Source organism: Chiloscyllium plagiosum, unplaced genomic scaffold (assembly GCF_037043375.1).
Source record: "Chiloscyllium plagiosum isolate Xiang-an unplaced genomic scaffold, Cpla_swu_hap1 HiC_scaffold_3, whole genome shotgun sequence".
NCBI lineage: Eukaryota > Metazoa > Chordata > Chondrichthyes > Orectolobiformes > Hemiscylliidae > Chiloscyllium > Chiloscyllium plagiosum.
In genome coordinates this window covers 158,259,696-158,282,215 of record NW_028270141.1, presented here as the reverse complement: position 1 = coordinate 158,282,215, position 22,520 = coordinate 158,259,696, and the positions used below count along the sequence as shown (strand labels likewise).

At 51.0% G+C, this 22,520-nt stretch overlaps 1 protein-coding gene across 1 annotated transcript in view; it reads right to left on the bottom strand.

The window, feature by feature from the left end:
- LOC122540190 (dynein axonemal heavy chain 6-like) overlaps window positions 1–22,520 on the bottom strand; it is a 1,075,999-nt gene that overhangs the window by 941,875 nt on the left and 111,604 nt on the right. Inside the window, exons 14-19 of the mRNA XM_087984706.1 lie at window positions 21,818–22,005; window positions 17,641–17,886; window positions 17,194–17,315; window positions 16,539–16,710; window positions 9,236–9,340; window positions 6,428–6,546 (exon numbers count right to left, since the gene is read on the bottom strand). Of these exons, the coding sequence (XP_087840832.1) occupies window positions 6,428–6,546; window positions 9,236–9,340; window positions 16,539–16,710; window positions 17,194–17,315; window positions 17,641–17,886; window positions 21,818–22,005 (952 nt within the window). The remainder of the gene's footprint in view (window positions 1–6,427; window positions 6,547–9,235; window positions 9,341–16,538; window positions 16,711–17,193; window positions 17,316–17,640; window positions 17,887–21,817; window positions 22,006–22,520) is intronic.

Below are 22,520 nucleotides of genomic sequence, written 5' to 3'. Positions count from 1 at the left end.
GGAGCTTTGGTCACCACTGTATCCAATCACAGGGAGGAGGTGGGTCACCACTGTATCCAATCTCTGGGAGGAGGTAGGTCACCGTTGTATCCAATCACTGGGTGGAGCTTTGGTCACCGCTGTATCCAATCACTGGGAGGAGGTTTGGTCACCGCTGTATCCAATCGCTGGGAGGAGGTTGGTCACCGCTGTATCCAATCACTGGGAGGAGGTTTGGTCACCGTTGTATCCAATCACTGGGAGGAGGTTGGTCACCACTGTATCCAGTCACTGGGAGGAGGTTGGTCACCGCTGCATCCAATCACTGGGAGGAGGTTTGGTCACCGTTGTATCCAATCACTGGGAGGAGGTTGGTCACCACTGTATCCAGTCACTGGGAGGAGGTTGGTCACCGCTGTATCCAATCACTGGGAGGAGGTTTGGTCACCGCTGTATCCAATCGCTGGGAGGAGGTTGGTCACCGCTGTATCCAATCACTGGGAGGAGGTTTGGTCACCGTTGTATCCAATCACTGGGAGGAGGTTGGTCACCACTGTATCCAGTCACTGGGAGGAGGTTGGTCACCGCTGTATCCAATCACTGAGAGGAGGTTTGGTCACCGTTGTATCCAATCACTGGGAGGAGGTTGGTCACCACTGTATCCAGTCACTGGGAGGAGGTTTGGTCACCACTGTATCCAATCACTGGGAGGAGGTAGTTCACCGTTGTATCCAATCACTGGGAGGAGCTTTGGTCACCGCTGTATCCAATCTCTGGGAGGAGGTTGGTCACCACTGTATCCAATCACGGGGAGGAGGTTGGTCACCACTGTATCCAATCACTGGGAGGAGGTTGGTCACCGCTGTATCCAATCGCTGAGAGGAGGTTGGTCACCGCTGTATCCAATCGCTGAGAGGAGGTTGGTCACCGGTGTATCCAATCACTGAGAGGAGGTTGGTCACCGCTGTATCCAATCACTGGGAGGAGGTTGGTCACCGCTGTATCCAATCGCTGAGAGGAGGTTGGTCACTGCTGTATCCAATCGCTGAGAGGAGGTTGGTCACCTTTGTATCCAATCGCTGAGAGGAGGTTGGTCACCGTTGTATCCAATTACTGGGAGGAGATTGGTCACCGCTGTATCCTATCACTGGGAGGAGGTTTGGTCACCGCTGTATCCAATCACTGGGAGGTGGTAGGTCACCACTGTATCCAATCACTGGGAGGAGCTTTGGTCACCGCTGCATCCAATCACTGGAGGAGCTTTGGTCACCGCTGTATCCAATCACTGGGAGGAGGTAGGTCACCACTGTATCCAATCACTGGGAGGAGCTTTGGTCACCGCTGTGTCCAATCACATGGGGGAGTTTTGGTCACCGTTCTTTCCAATCACTGGGAGGAGGTTGGTCACCGCTGTATCCAATCGCTGGGAGGAGGTTTGGTCACCACTGTATCCAATCACTGGGAGGAGCTTTGGTCACCGCTGTATCCAATCACTGGGAAGAGGTTGGTCACCGCTGTATCCAATCGCTGGGAGGAGGTTGGTCATCGTTGTATCCAATCACTGGGAGGAGGTTTGGTCACCGCTGTATCCAATCACTGGGAGGAGCTTTGGTCACCGCTGTGTCCAATCACTGGGGGAGTTTTGGTCACCGCTGTGTCCAATCACTGGGAGGAGGTTGGTAACCACTGTATCCAATCACTGGAAGGAGCTTTGGTCACCGCTGTATCCAATCACTGGGAGGAGGTTTGGTCACCACTGAATACAATCACTGAGAAGTAGTTGGTCACCACTGTATCCAATCATGGGGAGGAGGTTTGGTCACCGCTGTATCCAATCACTGGGAGGAGGTTTGGTCACCACTGTATCCAATCACTGGGAGGAGGTTGGTCACCACTGTATCCAATCACTGAGAGGAGGTTTGGTCACCGCTGTATCCAATCACCGGGAGGAGGTTTGGTCACCGCTGTATCCAATCGCTGAGAGGAGGTTGGTCACCGGTGTGTCCAATCTCTGGGAGGAGGTTGGTCACCACTGTATCTAATCTTTGGGAGGAGCTTTGGTCACCACTGTATCCAATCACAGGGAGGAGGTGGGTCACCACTGTATCCAATCTCTGGGAGGAGGTAGGTCACCGTTGTATCCAATCACTGGGTGGAGCTTTGGTCACCGCTGTATCCAATCACTGGGAGGAGGTTTGGTCACCGCTGTATCCAATCGCTGGGAGGAGGTTGGTCACCGCTGTATCCAATCACTGGGAGGAGGTTTGGTCACCGTTGTATCCAATCACTGGGAGGAGGTTGGTCACCACTGTATCCAGTCACTGGGAGGAGGTTGGTCACCGCTGCATCCAATCACTGGGAGGAGGTTTGGTCACCGTTGTATCCAATCACTGGGAGGAGGTTGGTCACCACTGTATCCAGTCACTGGGAGGAGGTTGGTCACCGCTGTATCCAATCACTGGGAGGAGGTTTGGTCACCGCTGTATCCAATCGCTGGGAGGAGGTTGGTCACCGCTGTATCCAATCACTGGGAGGAGGTTTGGTCACCGTTGTATCCAATCACTGGGAGGAGGTTGGTCACCACTGTATCCAGTCACTGGGAGGAGGTTGGTCACCGCTGTATCCAATCACTGAGAGGAGGTTTGGTCACCGTTGTATCCAATCACTGGGAGGAGGTTGGTCACCACTGTATCCAGTCACTGGGAGGAGGTTTGGTCACCACTGTATCCAATCACTGGGAGGAGGTAGTTCACCGTTGTATCCAATCACTGGGAGGAGCTTTGGTCACCGCTGTATCCAATCTCTGGGAGGAGGTTGGTCACCACTGTATCCAATCACGGGGAGGAGGTTGGTCACCACTGTATCCAATCACTGGGAGGAGGTTGGTCACCGCTGTATCCAATCGCTGAGAGGAGGTTGGTCACCGCTGTATCCAATCGCTGAGAGGAGGTTGGTCACCGGTGTATCCAATCACTGAGAGGAGGTTGGTCACCGCTGTATCCAATCACTGGGAGGAGGTTGGTCACCGCTGTATCCAATCGCTGAGAGGAGGTTGGTCACTGCTGTATCCAATCGCTGAGAGGAGGTTGGTCACCTTTGTATCCAATCGCTGAGAGGAGGTTGGTCACCGTTGTATCCAATTACTGGGAGGAGATTGGTCACCGCTGTATCCTATCACTGGGAGGAGGTTTGGTCACCGCTGTATCCAATCACTGGGAGGTGGTAGGTCACCACTGTATCCAATCACTGGGAGGAGCTTTGGTCACCGCTGCATCCAATCACTGGAGGAGCTTTGGTCACCGCTGTATCCAATCACTGGGAGGAGGTAGGTCACCACTGTATCCAATCACTGGGAGGAGCTTTGGTCACCGCTGTATCCAATCACTGGGAGGAGGTAGGTCACCACTGTATCCAATCACTGGGAGGAGGTTGGTCACCGCTGTATCCATTCTCTGGGAGGAGGCTGGTCACCGTTGTATCCAATCTCTGGGAGGTGGCTGGTCACCGTTGTATCCAATCACTGGGAGGAGGTTGGTCACCGCTGTATCCAATCGCTGGGAGGATGTTTGGTCACCGCTGTATCCAATCACTGCGAGGAGCTTTGGTCACCACTGTATCCAATCACTGGGAGGAGGTAGGTCACCACTGTATCCAATCACTGGGAGGAGGTTGGTCACCGCTGTATCCAATCACTGGGTGGAGCTTTGGTCACCACTGTATCCAATCACTGGGAGGAGGTTGGTCACCGCTGTATCCAATCTCTGGGAGGAGGCTGGTCACCGTTGTATCCAATCTCTGGGAGGAGGCTGGTCACCGTTGTATCCAATCACTGGGAGGAGGTTGGTCACCGCTGTATCCAATCGCTGGGAGGAGGTTGGTCACCGGTGTATCCAATCGCTGGGAGGAGGTTGGTCACCGTTGTATCCAATCACTAGGATGAGATTGGTCACCACTGTATCCAATCACTGGGAGGAGATTGGTCACCGGTGTATCTAATCGCTGGGTGGAGGCTGGTCACTGCTGCTACTACCACTGGCACCCAATGCTGTGCCAATCCTGCTGATTAACCTGCCGCAAAAGCCTTAAATGAAATGATAAGAAAAAAAGGAGGAAAGAAAAACAACAGATGCTAAAAGGAGAAGAGGAAAGAAAGCAGATGTGAGCAGACATTCCCTGGGCTCAGAAGCCTGCAGACAGCCCTGCTACTCTGTGCCTCCACCTTGTTGGTGCAGTGAATAAGGTGATGAACAGTAGATTGTTTGAGAAAGACACTTGGAACCATGGCAGACCGGGTTCAATGAATCTCACTTAAATCATTTTCATTGCAGGCAGTAAATTTCTGGTGAATATCCTTTGTACAAAGTGCCCATGTAATCTCACATCACAAAGGGAAAGAAACCAAATAAAAGGTGAAGTGAGTGTGACAGCCTTGACATCAAGGTCATATTCAACTGAGTGTGGCATCAAGGAGCCCTCACAAAACTGGGATCAATGGATATCAGGGGGCAATCTCTCCACTGGTTAGAATCACACCTGACACATAGGAAGATGGTGATAGTTGTTGGAGGTCAGTCATCTCAGCTTCAGGACATCTCTGCAGGAGTACCTCAGAGTAGTGCCCTAGGCTCAGCCATCTTCAGCTGCTTCATCAATGACCTTCCCTCCATCATAAGATCAGAAGTGAGGATGTTCACCGATGATTACACAATGTTCAGCACCATTCATAACTCCTCAGGTACTGAAGCAGACCATGTTCAAATGCAATAACATCTGGACAATATCCAAGCTTGGACTGACAAGTGGCAAGTAACATTCACACCAGACAAATGCCAGACCCTCTATTCCTGATGAAGGGCTTTCATCTGAAATGTGATTTTCCTGCTCCTCGGATGCTGCCTGACCTGCTGTGCTTTTCCAGCACCACTCTGATCTAGACTCTGGTTTCCAGCATCTGCAGTCCTTGTTTTTACCTAAATGCCAGACAATGACCATCATCAACAAGAGATAACCTAACCGCCATTCCTTGACATTCTATTGTGTTACCATCACTGAATCTCTCACTATCAACATCCTGGGGGTTACCATTGACCAGCAACTCAACTGGACTCACCACATAAACACAGCGGCTGCAAGAGCAGATCAGATGCGATGAATATTGCCATGAGTGACCCACCTCCTGACTCCCCAAAGCCTGTCCACCTCCTGACTCCCCAAAGTGGGCGTCACAGTGGCTCAGTGGTTAGCACCGCTGCCTCACAGTGTCAGGGACCTGGGTTCAATTCCAGCCTCGGGCGACTGTCTGTGTGGAGCTTGCCTGCATGGGTTTTCTCCGGGTGTTCCAGTTTCCTCCCACATTCCAAAAGGGTGTGCAGGTCAGGTGAATTGGCCATGCTAAATTGCCCATAGTGTTAGGTGCATTAGTCAGAGGGAAATGGGTCTGGCTGGGTGACTCTTCGGAGGGTTAAATACAATAGGAGCAGGAGTAGGCTATTTGTCCCTTCGAGCCAGCACCACCATTCATTATGATCATGGCTAATCATCCACAATCAGTATCCTGTTCCTGCCTTATCCCCATAACCCTTGATTCCACTATCTTTAAGAGTTCTATCCATCTCTTTCTTGAAAGTATCCAGAGACTTGACCTCCACAGCCTTCTGGGGCAAAGCATTCCATACACCTACCACTCTCTGGGTGAAGAAGTTTCTCCTCAACTCTGTTCTAAATGGCCTCCCCCTTATTTTTAAACTGTGTCCTCTGGTTCTGGACTCACCCATCAGCGGAAACATGCTTCCTGCCTCCAGAGTGTCCAATCCTTTAATAATCTCATACGTCTCAATCAGATCCTCTCTCATCCTTCTTGGTGTGGACTTGTTGGGTTGAAGGGGAATCTAATCTAATTTCCAGGAGTCTGATGGAATACTCCCCACTTGCCTGGATGAGTGCAGCCCCAACAACACTCAAAAATCCTGACACCATCTCGGACAAAACAGCCCATTTGATTGGCACTACATGCATAGCAATCACTTCTGCCTCCACCAATGCTCAGTAGCAGCAGTGTGTACTATCTACAAGCTATACTGCAGAAATTCAACAAAGTTCCTTTGTTAGCACCTTCAAAACACATGACCTTCCATCCAGAAGGACAAGGGCAACAGATCCATGGGAACACCACCCCCTGCAAGTTCCCCTCCAAGCCATTCATGACCCTGAATTGGAAATATATCGTGGTTCTTGCACCTTTGCTGTGTCAAAACCCCAGAATTCCCTCCCTAAGGACCTTATGGGTCTCTGTTGGTCCAGCAAACAGTTTTATGTATGTTCTCCATCTGTGCCTTCTATGTCGATATCTCTATGATTCTTGACCATGCATGCCTAAAATAGATGGTAATGGAGTGAAAATCAAGGAACTTATGCAAAGTGAAGAAACTGTATTAAATTAAGTTAGTACCTTGGCATGGGAAGATTCTCATTTTCTGCAGACTTGATCATTACCACAGTGGGAGGTCTGGTCGCTTGCTTCACAATCTCCAGAGATCTGATATTTTCAAAACATTTGGCCAAATGGGGCTGAGGAAACAATGAAGAAATCAATTTCACAATCAATATAGCTAAACTTGCTCATGAGGAGCTCCTGGAGGGAGTGACATTTCACAAATTTCATTAAGAGAATGATAGAACAATACAGCACAGAGGAGGCCACTGGGATCTTGCGATGGCCACAACTCTGTGAAAAATATCTCTCATTCGTTCCCTCCCCAACTCCACCTTTTCCCCATTTCCCTGCAGATTATTCTCCTTCAAGTCTTTATCTAATTGTCTTTGGAAAGCCACCACTGAATCTGTTTTCACTACTCTTAAGTACAATGAGTTCCAGATTACACTGTGAAATGTTATTCTTGTGTAGCCTCTGTTCTTTTGTCAATGACCTTATATAAAGCTGGATTAAAAGTGAGATCAATATGTCCAAACGTGTAGATGATATCAGGACTCTACAAGCATCCAATTAATTGAAATCAGAAGCATTTGTAAAACAAATAAAATTTGTCTGAAAATTGAGGCATTACTTTTATACAGTATCAATTTTTACAGCAGGAGCCAGCACTGGGTGAATACTAACAGGGAACTCTGGATGAATCAGGACATACAGAACCTGCTAAAAACCAGACGTGAGGCCTTCAAATCAAGAGGCCCACTCAAATATAAGGAATCCAAGTATGACCTTCACAGAGCCATTAAGACAGCCAAGGACCAATACCGACCCAAACAAGAGACCCAGATAGACACCCGGCGACTATGGCAAGGACTGAATGACATCACAGATTCTAAAAAGAGACATTGCAAGATAGCAGATGATGACATATCCCTCCCAGATCGTTTCAACGCCTTCTATGCTCGCTTTGAGCAGAATTTTGGTGGAGTGCTAACACAAGTCATGACGAACCTATCCCAGGCTGTGCACTCAGAGCACGCGCAGATCAACTGGCAGAGGTCTTCTCAGACATCTTCACCCTCTCCCTGCAGCAGGCCACTGTCCCTGTCTGTTTCAAGAGGGCCAACATCATCCCTGTGTCTAAGGAGGATCATGCAGCATGTCTCAATGACCGTGCCCCTAACTTCGCTGGTCATGAAGTGCTTTGAAAGGCTGGTCATGGCATTAATCAACTCCAGCTTCCCCACTACTCTTGACCGACTCCAATTTGCCTATCGGAGCAACAAATCCACATCAGATGCCATATCACTTTCCCTTCACTCCTCCCTAGAACATCTTGACACCGAGAACAACGATGTAAGAATCCTACTCATTGACGACAGTTCAGCCTTCAACACTATTATCCCCTTGAGATTGATTACTAAACTTAGTGATCTCGGACTAAACCCTACTCTCTGCAACTGGATCCTCAGTTTCCTGACCCACAGGCCACAATCAGTGAAGACTGGGGACAATATTTCATCCTCACTAACACTCAACTCTGATGACACCACCATAGTCAGTCAAATCTCAAATGACAATCACAAAGGCGAACCTCCCGTCTATAGAATCCATCTACCAGGTCCGCTGTCCAGGAAAGGCCCCAGCATTCTTAAAGATCCATATCACCTTGGCAATGTTTTTCTACAACCTCTACAGAAGCCTGAACATACATCAGCCATTTTCAAAACAGTTTCTACCCTACTGTTGTTAGAATACTGAATGGACTCACAAACTCTTAGCATTCACCTGTACCTGTGCTTTTGTTTACCTATTATTTACTATCTATGCTACTTAACTCTGTGATCTGCCTGTTTCACTCGCAAGACTAAGCTTTTCACTGTGCCTCGGTACACGTGACAATTAATTCAATTCAATTCAATTCAATTCATACTATCCCATTTAAGGAACAGCGTTCTCATGGTTTGTAACGTTGGCTGTTCCAAAATATTAGTTACATTCAATTCTGCCTAGACTGCTGCAATTTTTTCAATGCATCACTCAAAATGAACAGGAGTTCAAAGGTGAAAAATGTGTTGCTGGAAAAGCGCAGCAGGTCAGGCAGCATCCAAGGAGCAAGACAATTCTGAAGAAGGGCTTATGCCCGAAACGCCGATTCTCCTGCTCCTTGGATGCTGCCTGACCTGCTGCGCTTTTCCAGCAACACATTTTTCAGCTCTGATCTCCAGCATCTGCAGTCCTCACTTTCTCCTAGGAGTTCAAAGGTGACAGCCAATGAGAATAGAAGTGAGAGAGTACAAAGGAAAGAGAAACTGTGCTGCTAAAGGTAACTGAACCATATGGTTCTATGCAGTTGGGCTCAGGAAGGTCTTTGAGCAGGTGGGCAATAGGATATTTCCATATGTGGCTCAGTCAAGATAAAGGGGCACTGTTTTACTATTGTGGTTGCCTTTTTCGGACTGAGACAAGATTTTTTTTTCCCCTGAGTGTTGTACAACTTTGCAGCTTACAGCATCAGTAGGTGGTGGAGGTGTTGTCATTGAAGATGGAAGTTACCACAGAGGTGAATAGATTCTTGAGAGGCTAGGGAGGTTATCAGGGGTAGATGGGAATGTGGAATTCTAAACACAAAAGGATGAGCCATGGTTTTATTTGTGATACAGCAGAGATCTAATGGTCTACTTTGCTCCTGTTTTCTACATTTATCATCAGAAACACCTCATGTAGTTTATCCGCAATCTTCTATTCATAAGGGAATACAAGCCTAGTCTGTTCCATCTGTCATTCATTACGGAAGCGTTTTAGCCAGAGGTGATGTCTCCTTACCCGTATAGCCTCAGGGTTTTTGCTTTGAGACAGGATATCCAGCAGTTCACTGTTGCTAAGGAAATAAAAACGTGGGAAAGCGAGCCTTTTGGCTTCCAAGTAATCCTGAAACAATAGCACATCGGATCAATTTCATTTAATTCATCTAAACATGCACATTCACAGCAGAGACTCTGACAGAAACATTGAATTAACAGCACAGGAGGAGGAATTTCAGAATTGGTCAGCTATTCAATTATTCCCACTCCCACTGCTCTTTCCTCACAGCCTTTCCGAGCGTTCATCAAACTCCTTTTTGAAAGGTCACATTGGAATCTGCTGCCATTCCTATTTCAGGCAGTACATTTCAGTCTGGAACAACTTGCCAGAAATCAATGGGTCAGATTTTCTGCGGAGTGACTGTTTCCTGCAGATTGCCATTTGCCCTGGTCTTTTTTAAAACAAAGCCAGAGAGCTCCACACTTCTGACAGGAGACTTCCATCATGGCTCATTCTGATAAGTGTAAGGTTGGACTGACAGATGGGACAAGGTGCCAAGTGGGTACAGGAAGATGTCAAATGGATAAAGTCAATGGATGTCAAAGGGGAGATGTCAAATGACCAAGTAGAAAGAGTCACAAGTGGGTATGATGCCAAGTGAGTAGCATGAAGAATTAGAATTAGAATTAGGTTTTATTGTCACATGTACTCAAATACAGGGATACATGAGTACAGTGATGGGCGTACATGACCATAATTTTCAGCAACATCTTAGGTACAAAGAGGCCAAGGTACAAAATACAGAAATAAATTACAAGAATTAAGAACTAAAGTTAAAAGTTCAGCATTACAGCCTTTCTAAATCAGGAAAAGAGAAAGACAAAAAAACAAAAGCAGACAGAGAGATGAGTCCATGCTGTCCCTCACCTCGAGGCCATGGGTCGGTGTTGTCCCTCATCTCGAAGCCGGGTGTCCGTGCTGTTCCTCACCTCGAAGCCAGGAGTCCGTGCTGTCCCTCACCTCGAGGCCAGGAGTCCGTGCTGTCCTTCACCTCGAAGCCGGGTGTCCGTGCTGTCCCTCACCTCGAGGCCAGGAGTCTGTTCTGTCCTTCACCTCGAGGCTGGGTGTCCGTGTTGTCCCACACCTCGAGGCCGGGAGTCCGTGCTGTCCCTCAGCTCGAGGCCAGGAGTCTGTGCTGTGCCTCACCTCGAGGCCAGGAGTGTGTGCTGTCCCTCACCTTGAGGCCGGGTGTCCGTGCTGTCCCTCACCTCGAGGCCAGGAGTCTGTGCTGTCCCTCACCTCGAGGCCGGGAGTAAATGCTGTCCCTTGCCTCGAAGCCGGGAGTCCGTGCTGTCCCTCACCTCGAAGCCAGGAGTCCGTGCTGTCCCTCACCTCGAGGTCGGGAGTCCCTGCTGTCCTTCACCTCGAAGCCGGGTGTCCATGCTGTCCTTCACCTCGAGGCCAGGAGTCTGTGCTGTCCTTCATCTCGAGGCCGGGAGTCCATGCTGTCCCTCACCTCGAGGCCAGGAGTCTGTGCTGTCCCTCACCTCGAGGCCAGGAGTCTGTGCTGTCCTACATCTCGAGGCCGGGAGTCCGTGCTGTCCCTCACCTCGAGGCCAGCAGTCTGTGCTGTCCCTCACCTCGAGGCCAGGAGTCTGTGCTGTCCTTCATCTCGAGGCCGGGAGTCCGTGCTGTCCCTCACCTCGAGGACAGGAGTCTGTGCTTTCCCTCACCTCGAGGCCGGGAGTCCGTGCTGTCCCTTGCCTCGAAGCCGGGAGTCCGTGCTGTCCTTCACTTCGAAGCCGGGTGTCCGTGCTGTCCCTCACCTCGAGGCTGGGAGTCCGTGCTGTCCCTCACCTCGAGGCCAGGTGTCCATGCTGTCCCGCACCTCGAAGCCGGGTGTCCATGCTGTCCCTCACCTCGAAACCAGGAGTCCGTGCTGTCCCTCACCTCGAGGTCGGGAGTCCCTGCTGTCCCTCACCTCGAAGCCAGGAGTCTGTGATGTCCCACACCTCGAGGCCGGGAGTCCCTGCTGTCCCTCACCTCGAAGCCGGGTGTCCATGCTGTCCTTCACCTCGAAGCCAGGAGTCTGTGCTGTCCTTCATCTCGAGGCCGGGAGTCCGTGCTGTCCCTCACCTCGAAGCCGGGTGTCCGTGCTGTCCCTCACCTCGAAGCCAGGAGTCCGTGCTGTCCCTCACCTCGAGGTCGGAAGTCCCTGCTGTCCTTCACCTCGAAGCCGGGTGTCCATGCTGTCCTTCACCTCAAGGCCAGGAGTCTGTGCTGTCCTTCACCTCGAGGCCGGGAGTCCGTGCTGTCCCACACCTCGAGGCCGGGAGTCCGTGCTGTCCCTCACCTCGAGGCCAGGTGTCTGTGCTGTCCCTCACCTCGAGGACAGGAGTCTGTGCTGTCCTTCACCTCGAGGCCGGGAGTCCGTGCTGTCCCTTGCCTCGAAGCCGGGAGTCCGTGCTGTCCTTCACTTCGAAGCCGGGTGACTGTGCTGTCCCTCACCTTGAGGCTGGGAGTCTGTGCTGTCCCACACCTCGAGGCCAGGAGTCCGTGCTGTCCCGCACCTCGAAGCCGGGTGTCCGTGCTGTCCCTCACCTCGAAGCCGGGTGTCTGTGCTGTCCCTCTCCTCGAGTCCAGGAGTCCATGCTGTCCCTCACCTCGAAGCCGGGTGTCTGTGCTGTCCCTCACCTCGAAGCCGGGTGTCCATGCTGTCCCTCACCTCGAGGCCGGGAGTCCCTGCTGTCCCTCACCTCGAAGCCAGGAGTTCGTGCTGTCCCTCACCTCGAGGTCGGGAGTCCCTGCTGTCCTTCACCTCGAAGCCGGGAGTCCATGCTGTCCTTCACCTCGAAGCCGGGAGTCCATGCTGTCCCTCACCTCGAGGCCGGGAGTCCCTGCTGTCCCTCACCTCGAAGCCAGGAGTCCATGCTGTCCCTCACCTCGAGGCCAGGAGTCTGTGCTGTCCCTCACCTCGAGGCCAGGAGTCTGTGCTGTCCCTCACCTCGAGGCCGGAAGTCCATGCTGTCCCTTGCCTCGAAGCCGGGAGTCCGTGCTGTCCCTCACCTCGAAGCCAGGAGTCCGTGCTGTCCCTCACCTCGAGGTCGGGAGTCCCTGCTGTCCTTCACCTCGAAGCCGGGTGTCCATGCTGTCCTTCACCTCGAGGCCAGGAGTCCATGCTGTCCCTTGCCTCGAAGCCGGGAGTCCGTGCTGTCCCTCACCTCGAAGCCAGGAGTCTGTGCTGTCACTCACCTCGAAGCCAGGAGTCTGTGCTGTCCTTCACCTCGAAGCCGGGTGTCCGTGCTGTCCCTCACCTCAAGGCTGGGAGTCCGTGCTGTCCCTCACCTCGAGGCCAGGTGTCCGTGCTGTCCCGCACCTCGAAGCCAGGTGTCCATGCTGTCCCTCACCTCGAAGCCAGGAGTCCGTGCTGTCCCTCACCTCGAGGTCGGGAGTTCCTGCTGTCCCTCACCTCGAAGCCAGGAGTCCGTGCTGTCCCTCACCTCGAGGTTGGGAGTCCCTGCTGTCCTTCACCTCGAAGCCGGGTGTCCATGCTGTCCCTCACCTCGAGGCCAGGAGTCTGTGCTGTCCCTCACCTCGAGGCCAGGAGTCTGTGCTGTCCTTCACCTCGAGGCCGGGAGTCCGTGCTGTCCCTCACCTCGAGGCCAGGTGTCTGTGCTGTCCCTCACCTCGAGGCAGGAGTCTGTGCTGTCCTTCACCTCGAGGCCGGGAGTCCGTGCTGTCCCTCACCTCGAAGCCGGGTGACCGTGCTGTCCTTCATCTCGAGGCTGGGATCCATGCTGTCCTTCACCTCGAGGCCAGGAGTCTGTGCTGTCCTTCACCTTGAAGCCGGGTGTCTGTGCTGTCCCTCACCTCGAGTCCAGGAGTCCATGCTGTCCCTCACCTCAAAGCCGGGTGTCTGTGCTGTCCCTCACCTCGAAGCAGGGTGTCCATGCTGTCCCTCACCTCGAGGCCGGGAGTCCGTGCTGTCCCTCACCTCGAAGCCGGGAGTCCGTGCTGTCCCTCACCTCGAGGTCGGGAGTCCCTGCTGTCCTTCACCTCGAAGCCGGGAGTCCGTGCTGTCCTTCACCTTGAAGCCGGGTGTCCGTGCTGTCCCTCACCTCGAGGCCGGGTGTCCATGCTGTCCCTCGCCTCGAGGCCAGGAGTCCGTGTTGTCCCTCAACTCAAGACTGGCAGTCTGTGTTGTCCCTCACCTTGAGGCCGGGAGTCCGTGCTGTCCCTCACCTCGAAGCCGGGAGTCCGTGCTGTCCCTCACCTCGAAGCCGGGAGTCCGTGCTGTCCCTCACCTCGAGGCCAGGAATCCGTGCTGTCCCTCACCTTGAAGTCGAATGTCCGTGCTGTCTCTCACCTCGAGGCCGGGAGTCCCTGCTATCCTTCACCTCGAAGCCGGGTGTCCATGCTGTCCTTCACCTCGAGGCCAGGAGTCTGTGCTGTCCTTCACCTCGAGGCCGGGAGTCCGTGCTGTCCCACACCTCGAGGCCGGGAGTCCGTGCTGTCCCTCACCTCGAGGCCAGGTGTCTGTGCTGTCCCTCACCTCGAGGCCAGGAGTCTGTGCTGTCCTTCACCTCGAGGCCGGGAGTCCGTGCTGTCCCTTGCCTCGAAGCCGGATGTCCGTGCTGTCCCTCACCTCGAGGCCAGGAGTCCATGCTGTCCCTCACCTCGAAGCCGGGTGTCCGTGCTGTCCCTCACCTCGAAGCCGGGTGTCCATGCTGTCCCTCACCTCGAAGCCGGGTGTCCGTGCTGTCCCTCACCTCGAGGACGGATGTCCGTGCTATCCCTCACCTCGAAGCCAGGAGTCCTTGCTGTCCCTCACCTCGAAGCCGGGTGTCCGTGTTGTCCCTCACCTCGAGGCCGTGAGTCCATGCTGGGTCTCACGTTGAGGCCGGGAGTCCGTGCTCTCCCTCGCCTCGAGGTCGGGTGTCCGTGCTGTCCCTCACCTCGAGGCCGGGAGTCTATGTTGTCCCTCACCTCGAGGCCGGGAGTCCATGCTGCGTCTCACCTCGAGGCTGGGACTCCATGCTGTCTCTCACCTAGAGGCTGGGAGTCCGGGTTGTCCCTCACCTCGAGGTCGGGAGTCCGGGTTGTCCCTCACCTCGAGGTCAGGTGTCCGTATTGTCCCTCACCTCGAGGCCAGGGTTCTGTGCTGTCTCTCATCTCCAGGCCGGGAGTCCATGCTGTCCCTCACCTCGAGGCTGGGAGTCCGTGCTGTCCCTCACCTCGAGGCCAGGAGTCTGTGCTCCGTCTCACCTCGAGTCCAGGAGTCCATGCTGTCCCTCACTTCGAGGTCAGGTGTCCGTGCTGTCCCTCACCTCGAGGCCAGGGTTCTGTGCTGTCTCTCATCTCCAGGCCGGGAGTCCGTGCTGTCCCTCACCTCAAGGCTGGGAGTCCATGCTGTCCCTCACCTCCAGGCCGGGAGTCCATGCTGTCCCTCACCTTGAGGCCGGGAGTCCGTGCTGTCCCTCACCTTGAGGTCGGGAGTCCGGGTTGTCCCTCACCTCGAGGTCGGGACTCCGTACTGTCCCTCACCGTGAGGTCGGGAGTCCATGCTGTCCCTCACCTCGAGGCCGAGAGTCCGTACTGTCCCTCACCTCGAGGCCAGGAGTCCATGCTGTCCCTCGCCTCGAGGTCGGGAGTCCGTGCTGTCCCTCACCTCGAGGCCGGGAGTCCGTGCTCCATCTCACCTCGAGTCCAGGAGTCCGTGCTGTCCCTCACTTCGAGGTCGGGTGTCCGTGCTGTCCCTCACCTCGAGGCCGAGAGTCCGTACTGTCCCTCACCTCGAGGCCGGGAGTCCATGCTGTCCCTCGCCTCGAGGTCAGGAGTCCGTGCTGTCCCTCACCTCGAGGCCGGGAGTCCGTGCTCCATCTCACCTTGAGTCCAGGAGTCCGTGCTGTCCCTCACTTCGAGGTCGGGAGTCCGTGTTGTCTCTCACTTCGAGGCTGTGAGTCCATGCTGGGTCTCACATTGAGGACGGGAGTCCATGCTCTCCCTCACCTCGAGGCCGGGAGACCGTGCTCAGTCTCACCTTGAGACTGGAAATTGGCACCATTTTGGTAGAGGGTCCGCTTCCAGGTAAAAAGCTAGTCAGGATGCAAGATTTGCTATCTTGCATCCTGACACCTGGGTAAGGATCCAGGATAGATCTGGGTGGGTGGGATGTCTCAGGTCTGTCAGGGATTGAGGAGTGTGGGTATCATGGTAAAGGAGCACTGGGGTGTTACATGCAGTGTTGGTTAGGAGCTGCCAGGTCCAGAGCAGGGATGTTGTGGGTAGACTGGGGAGTCCGTTCAGGGTCTGGGGATGTACCTGGTCTGGAGGAGTTGTACTTGGCGGTGTGTGCTAAGTATGGGTTTTTAGATTACTTTAGATTACTTTACAGTGTGGAAACAGGCCCTTCGGCCCAACAAGTCCACACCGACCCGCCGAAGCGTAACCCACCCATACCCCTAACCTAAGACTACGGGCAATTTAGCATGGCCAATTCACCTGACCTGCACATCTTTGGACTGTGGGAGGAAACCGGAGCACCCAGAGGAAACCCTTTTGTTGAACAGTTACCCAGGAATTAAACTATGTGTTTGATGGTCTAACTTTTCCTGGATAATTATTATCGTAATTTCATCTTACTTTAAATCTCTAATTTAAATGAAGGTTTTGCAGGGTGTAAGGCATAGACAAATTGCCCAGCAGGGCCTTAAATTCCTGGCAGTTCCTTTAGAATCTGGTACAATTGGGATTCTGCACATGGCCATCAGAAACCAACTGAGTTTAACTCATGCACACTTTTTCATGTTTCTCCACCTCGCACCGTCAAAAGGAGGTTATCTGCTCATTTATGTCTTGGCTGTCTCTGGGAGCCTGAGGTTGCTGGTCAAGTAGAAACTGAGAGAACTTAAGCTCCAGAGACAACTTTAAATCCCATCATATAGCAGCTACAGAAATGAAATTCCACTAATGAATAAAACTGGATAAAAGTCAAGTTTCATTAATAGCGATTGTGATCCGACCAGGCTGTTGTAAAACCCACATGCCTTATTAACGGAAGAAATCTGTTATTCTCCTGACACTGGCCTGCATGTAACTCCAATGTGAACTTTAAATAGCTTTGTAAACCACTAAGCTGGAGGAGGCTCATCAACACCTTCTCTATGGAGAATTAGGGGTGGGAAACAAATCATAGTCACAAACATTGATAAAAATAAAGCTTGTTTGCAGTGTGCATATTGGCAGCTGGTATTTCATATCTTACAGAAGTGACTACACTTGAAAAGAGGGCACTGAATCAAGTCCTTTACTTCGGGTGTATTACCTCAAGACATTTCAGTATCTTTTCCAAGTTGGCATTGGTGGTCTGTAAAAGCTCAAGGACCCCTGATGTGGTGGTTGTCTTCAGAATATTCGAGTTATTCTGAATTCTAATGATCATCTCATTCCATGCAGCATCAATGTGGCCAAACAGTTTGGTTTCGGTAGCCAGTTGCCTGTAATAACACAGCATCATGTATGTTAAGTGCACATGTGCATTTGTGTCAGCAAAGTCTTCAGTACCACTGTTAGCTTTTGGTTCATCAAACTCTACGTGGACAAAAACAAATGGGATGCAATCACTATCTTACTTAGATTGTGAACTTTATTCCCAAAGCAAAACAGTGAGTGATCGGAAGCCAGACATACTCAGATCTAATCACCCAATATAAATGAAATTGGGAATGATATTTGCATTTTCTCTGTTAAGTTCGTTAATGACAACTTTGCCTTTCCCTGGCAACTTGTCACAGTTGCTAGCAAAGACATGACTGACTTGTATGCGAAGCATTCAAGATTGCATTAATGTATAGTCTGAGGGACCAGAAACACGTTGACACAAAATGAATGCCTGAACAATTTCAAAAACAGAAGTGGAAGATGACAATGAACTTTCAAGAAATGAACAGTCTGGCAGAGACGACAGGATTGATTCTTACCTTTGAATATCAGGAGCTTGGAAAATGGGAGTCAGGTACAGCCAGTTCCGCTGACAGGTCATCAGTTCTTCCAGTGTATGTGCCATAATATTAAGTTTTCGGTCCCATTCATTCACCTCTTTCTGCACAAAGGATATTTTTTTTTAATTCAGGCTTGTCTACACTTACTACCAAAATATCTTACTGACACAGGTCTACAAAGAATAAATGTGTGACATTCCACACTCAGGATGAGAACAGGCCATCAAATCAATCTCACTGGTGTCATGACCATTTCTTCATACTCTTTGCTCTCCCAGCTCACAGGAGAGCCAAATGGAAACACCATCCTGACGTCTGTTTCCAGCATCGAACCACACTGAGGGATTGGTGGCTTGTTCCCAGGGAATGTGTCATGGCTTTTTCATTGACATGCATTACTAGACACTTTCATTCAAAGCATTGTACCTTGATTGGTTCCACATAACGTGAACCCTTAATGGTGGAAATGGTGATTAAACTGTCCTCCAGCTGAGCGACAATCTCCTCCGTTGACCCAATGATTAATACAGTGTAAGTGTCCACCTGATGAGTCACCAGCTTGAAGCTGGTGTGTTTCCATAGGCTGCTGACCTTCTCCAGCATGCCTTTGAGAGTGGCTTCATTACTAGCTAGAGCAGAGATGTTAACAATTGCTTCCTTTCGCTGGAATATCTAGAAAAAGGTTTGAAAGTAAGAAAAGGTTTGCAAACTCATTCAGATACTCACATCCTAAACTCAGTACTTTTCAAAAATGCTCAAAATCTGGCAGTCAAAATATGATCGGTGTTGGGAATTGCAAACTGAAAATATTTCACGGGGACTTGGAAAGTGAACCTATTTGTAATATGATAATATTACACAGGGAGCTGTAGACAGAAGGTAATTTGGCAGGCTAATATAATGTCGGCCCTTATTTCAAGAGGGTTGGAGTATAAGACCAGGTAAGGCTAACTGCAACTGTACAAGATGCTGGGGAGATCAAAGCTGGAGTACCATGAGCAACTTTGGTCTCTTAATTTAAGAAAAAAATTATTTCATTAGAAGCAGTTCAGAGAAGGTTCACTAGGATAAAAACCAAAAGAACGACAGATGCCATAAATCAGAAACAAAAACAGAAATTGCTGGAAAAGCTCAGCAGGTCTGGCAGCATCTGTGGAGAGAAATCAGAGTTAACGTTTTGGGTCAAGTGACAGTTCTGACGAAGGGAGATGTAGACTGAACGTACTACACAGGGAGCTGTAGACTGAACACTTTATACAGGGACATGCCAAATGAATATATCATACAGGGAGTTATAGACAATAAATTACAGAGGGAGTTGCAGAAACGACATACCCGACATGGTGTTGTTGAATAAATACACGAGGAGTTGTATGATCTGAACCTGGTACTTGCACAGGAATCTATCCAACTCAGTCTTGCACATACTCAGGAAGTGAACTTCCACAGCCTTCTGCAGCAGAGAATTCCTAAGATTTACTATTCTCTGAATGAATACATTCCTCCTCATCTCAGTCCAAGATTGAGACAGCTGTCTCACAGAGTAGTCAAGTAATAGTCTGACATAGTCATACCTTACAGACAATGTCCCAGGCACAACCACCACCTTCCCTGGATATGTCCTGTCCCACTGGCAACAGACCCAGCACAGGCAGCAGCACAGTGGGATACTGTCAGGAGAGAGTTGCTCTGGGAGTCCTCAACATTGACCCAAGACCCCATGAAGTCTGAGGGCTTCAGGTTAAACATGGCCAAGGAAACCTCCTGCTGATTCCTATGTACTGTTCTGCCTTAGCTCCATGTTGACAAACACATAGAGGAAGCACTGAGAATGGCAAGGGCACAGAATGTCCTCTGGATGGGGGATTTCTGGCTCAGCAGCAGCATTACTGATTGAGCTGGCCAGGTCCTCGGTCTGCAGCAGGTGGTGAGGGAACCAACAAGAGAGAATCTGCCAGCTGCAGATGCATCTGTCCATGACAGTATTGGTAAGCGTGACCACCGCACAGTCATTGTGGAGACAAAGTCCCACCTTCACATTGAGAATACCCCCCGCATCGTGTTATGTAGCATTATCACCATGCTAAATGGAACAGACTTCAAACAGATCTAGCAACTCAAGACTGCGCATCCATGACGCACTGTGGGCCATCAAAAGCAGCAGAACTGTACTCCAGCACAATCTTTAACCGCATGGCCCGGCAATACGCCCCCCTCAACCATTACCATCAAGCTAGAGGATCAACCTTGGCTTAATGGAGAGTGCAGAAGGGCATGCTGGGAGCGGCACCAGGCAGACCTGAAAAAGTGGTGTCAACCTGGTGAAGTCACTCACCATCCTGACTTGGAAATATATTGCCGTTCCTTCAGTGTTGCTGGGTCAAAATCCCAGAATTCCCTCCCCATGGTTATTGTGCGTCAACCCACAGCCGATGTACTCCAGTGGTTCAGGAAAGCAGTTCATCACCACCTTCTCACGGGCAACCAGTGACAGGCAATAAATGCTGGCCATCCAGTAAAGCCCACATCCCACAAATGAATTTTAAAAAACCCTTAAACATTTAGAAAAAATTTAAGGATAAAATTTCTAGACTGTTTGGATGGAGTTTATTATTATAGCCATTCAATGTGAAAATTATCCACATGGCAGGATGGAAGAATGTAGTTGCTGGCACATTGTCATGACTTTGATGAAGGAAAATGGAGGTGTTCACTAGTGGAAGAAATGGACTGAGGTGGACTCTAGCATTGAATGTTTGCATGCTTAGGTTTAGTAGGAGAAAGTGAGGACTGCAGATGCTGGAGATCAGAGCTTAAAAATGTGTTGCTGGAAAAGCACAGTAGGTCAGGCAGCATCAAAGGAGCAGGAGAATCGACGTTTTGGGCATAAGCCCTTCTTTAGGAATGAGGAGCTAAGATAAGGGACTTAGGGGAGGGGGGTTGAGAATGCGATAGGTGGAAGGAGGTTAAGGTGAGGATGATAGGCCGGAGAGGGGGGCGGAGAGGTCGGGAAGAAGATTGCAGGTCAAGAAGGCGATGCTGAGTCTGAGGGTTGGGACTGAGAAAAGGTGGGGGGAGGGGACATGAGAAAGCTGGAGAAATTTGTATTCATCCCTTGTGGTTGGAGAGTTCCTAGGCGGAAGATGAGGCGCTCTTCCTCCAGGCGTCGTGTTGCCATGGTCTGGCGATGGAGGAGTCCAAGGACATGCATGTCCTTGGCGGAGTGGGAGGGGGAGTTAAAGTGTTCAGTCACGGGGCAGTTGGGTTGGTTGGTGCGGGTGTCCCAGAGGTTCCGCAAGTAGGTGGCCTGTCTCCCCAATGTATAGGAGGCTACATCGGGTGCAGCGGATGCAGTAAATGGTGTGTGTGGAGGTGCAGGTGAACTTCTGATGGATATGGAAGGATCCCTTGGGGCCTTGGAGGGAAGTGAGGGGGCAGGTGTGGGCGCAAGTTTTGCATTTCTTGCGGTTGCAGGGGAAGGTGCCGGGAGTTGAGGTTGGGTTGGTGGGAGGTGTGGATCTGACGAGGGAGTCGTGGAGGGAGTGGTCTTTCTGGAACGCTGATAGGAGTGGGGAGGGAAATATATCCTTGGTGGTGGGGTCTGTTTGGAGGTGGCGGAAATGACGAAGGATGATACGATGTATATGGGGGTTGGTGGGGTGGTAGGTGAGGACCAGTGGGGTTCTGTCCTGGTGGCGAATCGAGGGGCGGGGCTCAAGGGCGGAGGAGCGGGAAGTGGAGGAGATGCGGTGGAGGGCATCGTCGACCACGTCGGGGGGGGGAAATTGCGGTCTTTGAAGAAGGAGGCCATCTGGGTTGTTCGGTATTGGACTTGGTCCTCCTGGGACCAGATGCGGCGAAGGCGAAGGAATTGGGAATATGGGATCTGTCTCTCTTCCATCACTCTTGGCTTCTGATGTAAAGTCCCATGTGTTTGTGAATCTCTCTGTGTCAGCACCAAACACATTTTCACACCATTCAGCAGTACATCCTGACCACAGTCTGTAGAGCAAAGCTACCACACCATCAGGAAGCAGGGGCCAGAGTGATATGTACACATGGCATTGGGTCATCATGTCATCCTCATCCTCCTCATTCAACACCCCTGATGTTTAGCTCCCTCAGTGTATAAAGGCTAGCTGTAAAGAGTGTCCAGCAGTGGCTGTAGCAGGGAGGTGTAACATTCAGAGAGGGTCGATACTGCAGGATGGCCAGGAAATCAATACGCTGTGACTCTGTGTGCTGTATACTACAAGGTTCTGTGACCAATCTTCTCTCCTTTAAAAACCCCATGTCCAGTGTTTGCTGCAACCCCGCTCTCAGCCTGCTGGAATCTCTTACCCTGCCCATTGTGTATTTTTAATTTCCAGCACGACAGAAACTCACAAGGAATGCTCCTTTGCCTACGCCTTCCCATCTCAGCCTGAATGTATTGACATGCCCCCAAAAAAATACACATCACCTTCCACTAGCCCATCCCGCTAATTCCATAGGCTGCTCACTTCTCCAAGACCCAGTGTAACCAGGGCCTATACCTGGTTAGCTTTCAACATCTGATGAATGGGGTGACTCCATCTATCAGCCCAGGTGGAGCAGGCCTTACCCTCAGCTTAGTGAGGTTGTCCAGAGTGAGGTTTCTGTCCTTGATTGATCGACCAATGGTGTATTCAATGGCTTCCCAATGCTGTGATTCCAGATAGGGGTTCCTCAATGCCACAATGACCGGGAGTGTCTCTTTAAAGTCAAAGACAGCCTGTTTCTGAAGAGGAACGATATCATTCGCTGGCAATCCTAAAGGAGTTTACAAAACCCCCTCATTAATAAAATGCAATGAGAGCAATAAAAAAATGATATACTCACTGTGTAACAAACTGCTGCTGGAAGTACTGGCAAAGGGAAACAGGCTATGAACAACAGGACAACATTGACAGCAACGGGTCATTCATAGACATGTCAATGAGTCAAAATCCTCAAATTCCCTCCCTAAGGGCGTTGACAAATAATTTATTTATTGCCATTTACCTTTTACAGTGGATACTGCAATAAAATACCACGAACAGTCGTTACAAACTTACAGCACATGGACTGCAGCGATTCAAGAAAGCAGCTCACCCCCCGCCTTCTCAAGGACAACTAGGGATTAGCAAAAATGCTGGCCAGCCAGCAATGCCCACATCCCACGAGCAAATTAAAAAAAACAGCACTCTAGATTTCCTGGTGGGCCCCAGATTAGTTTTGATTGGCTTCAGCCTAATTCATGAAATAATAAAGTTGGAAGTTCATAAGATATAGGAAGAGAATCAGTC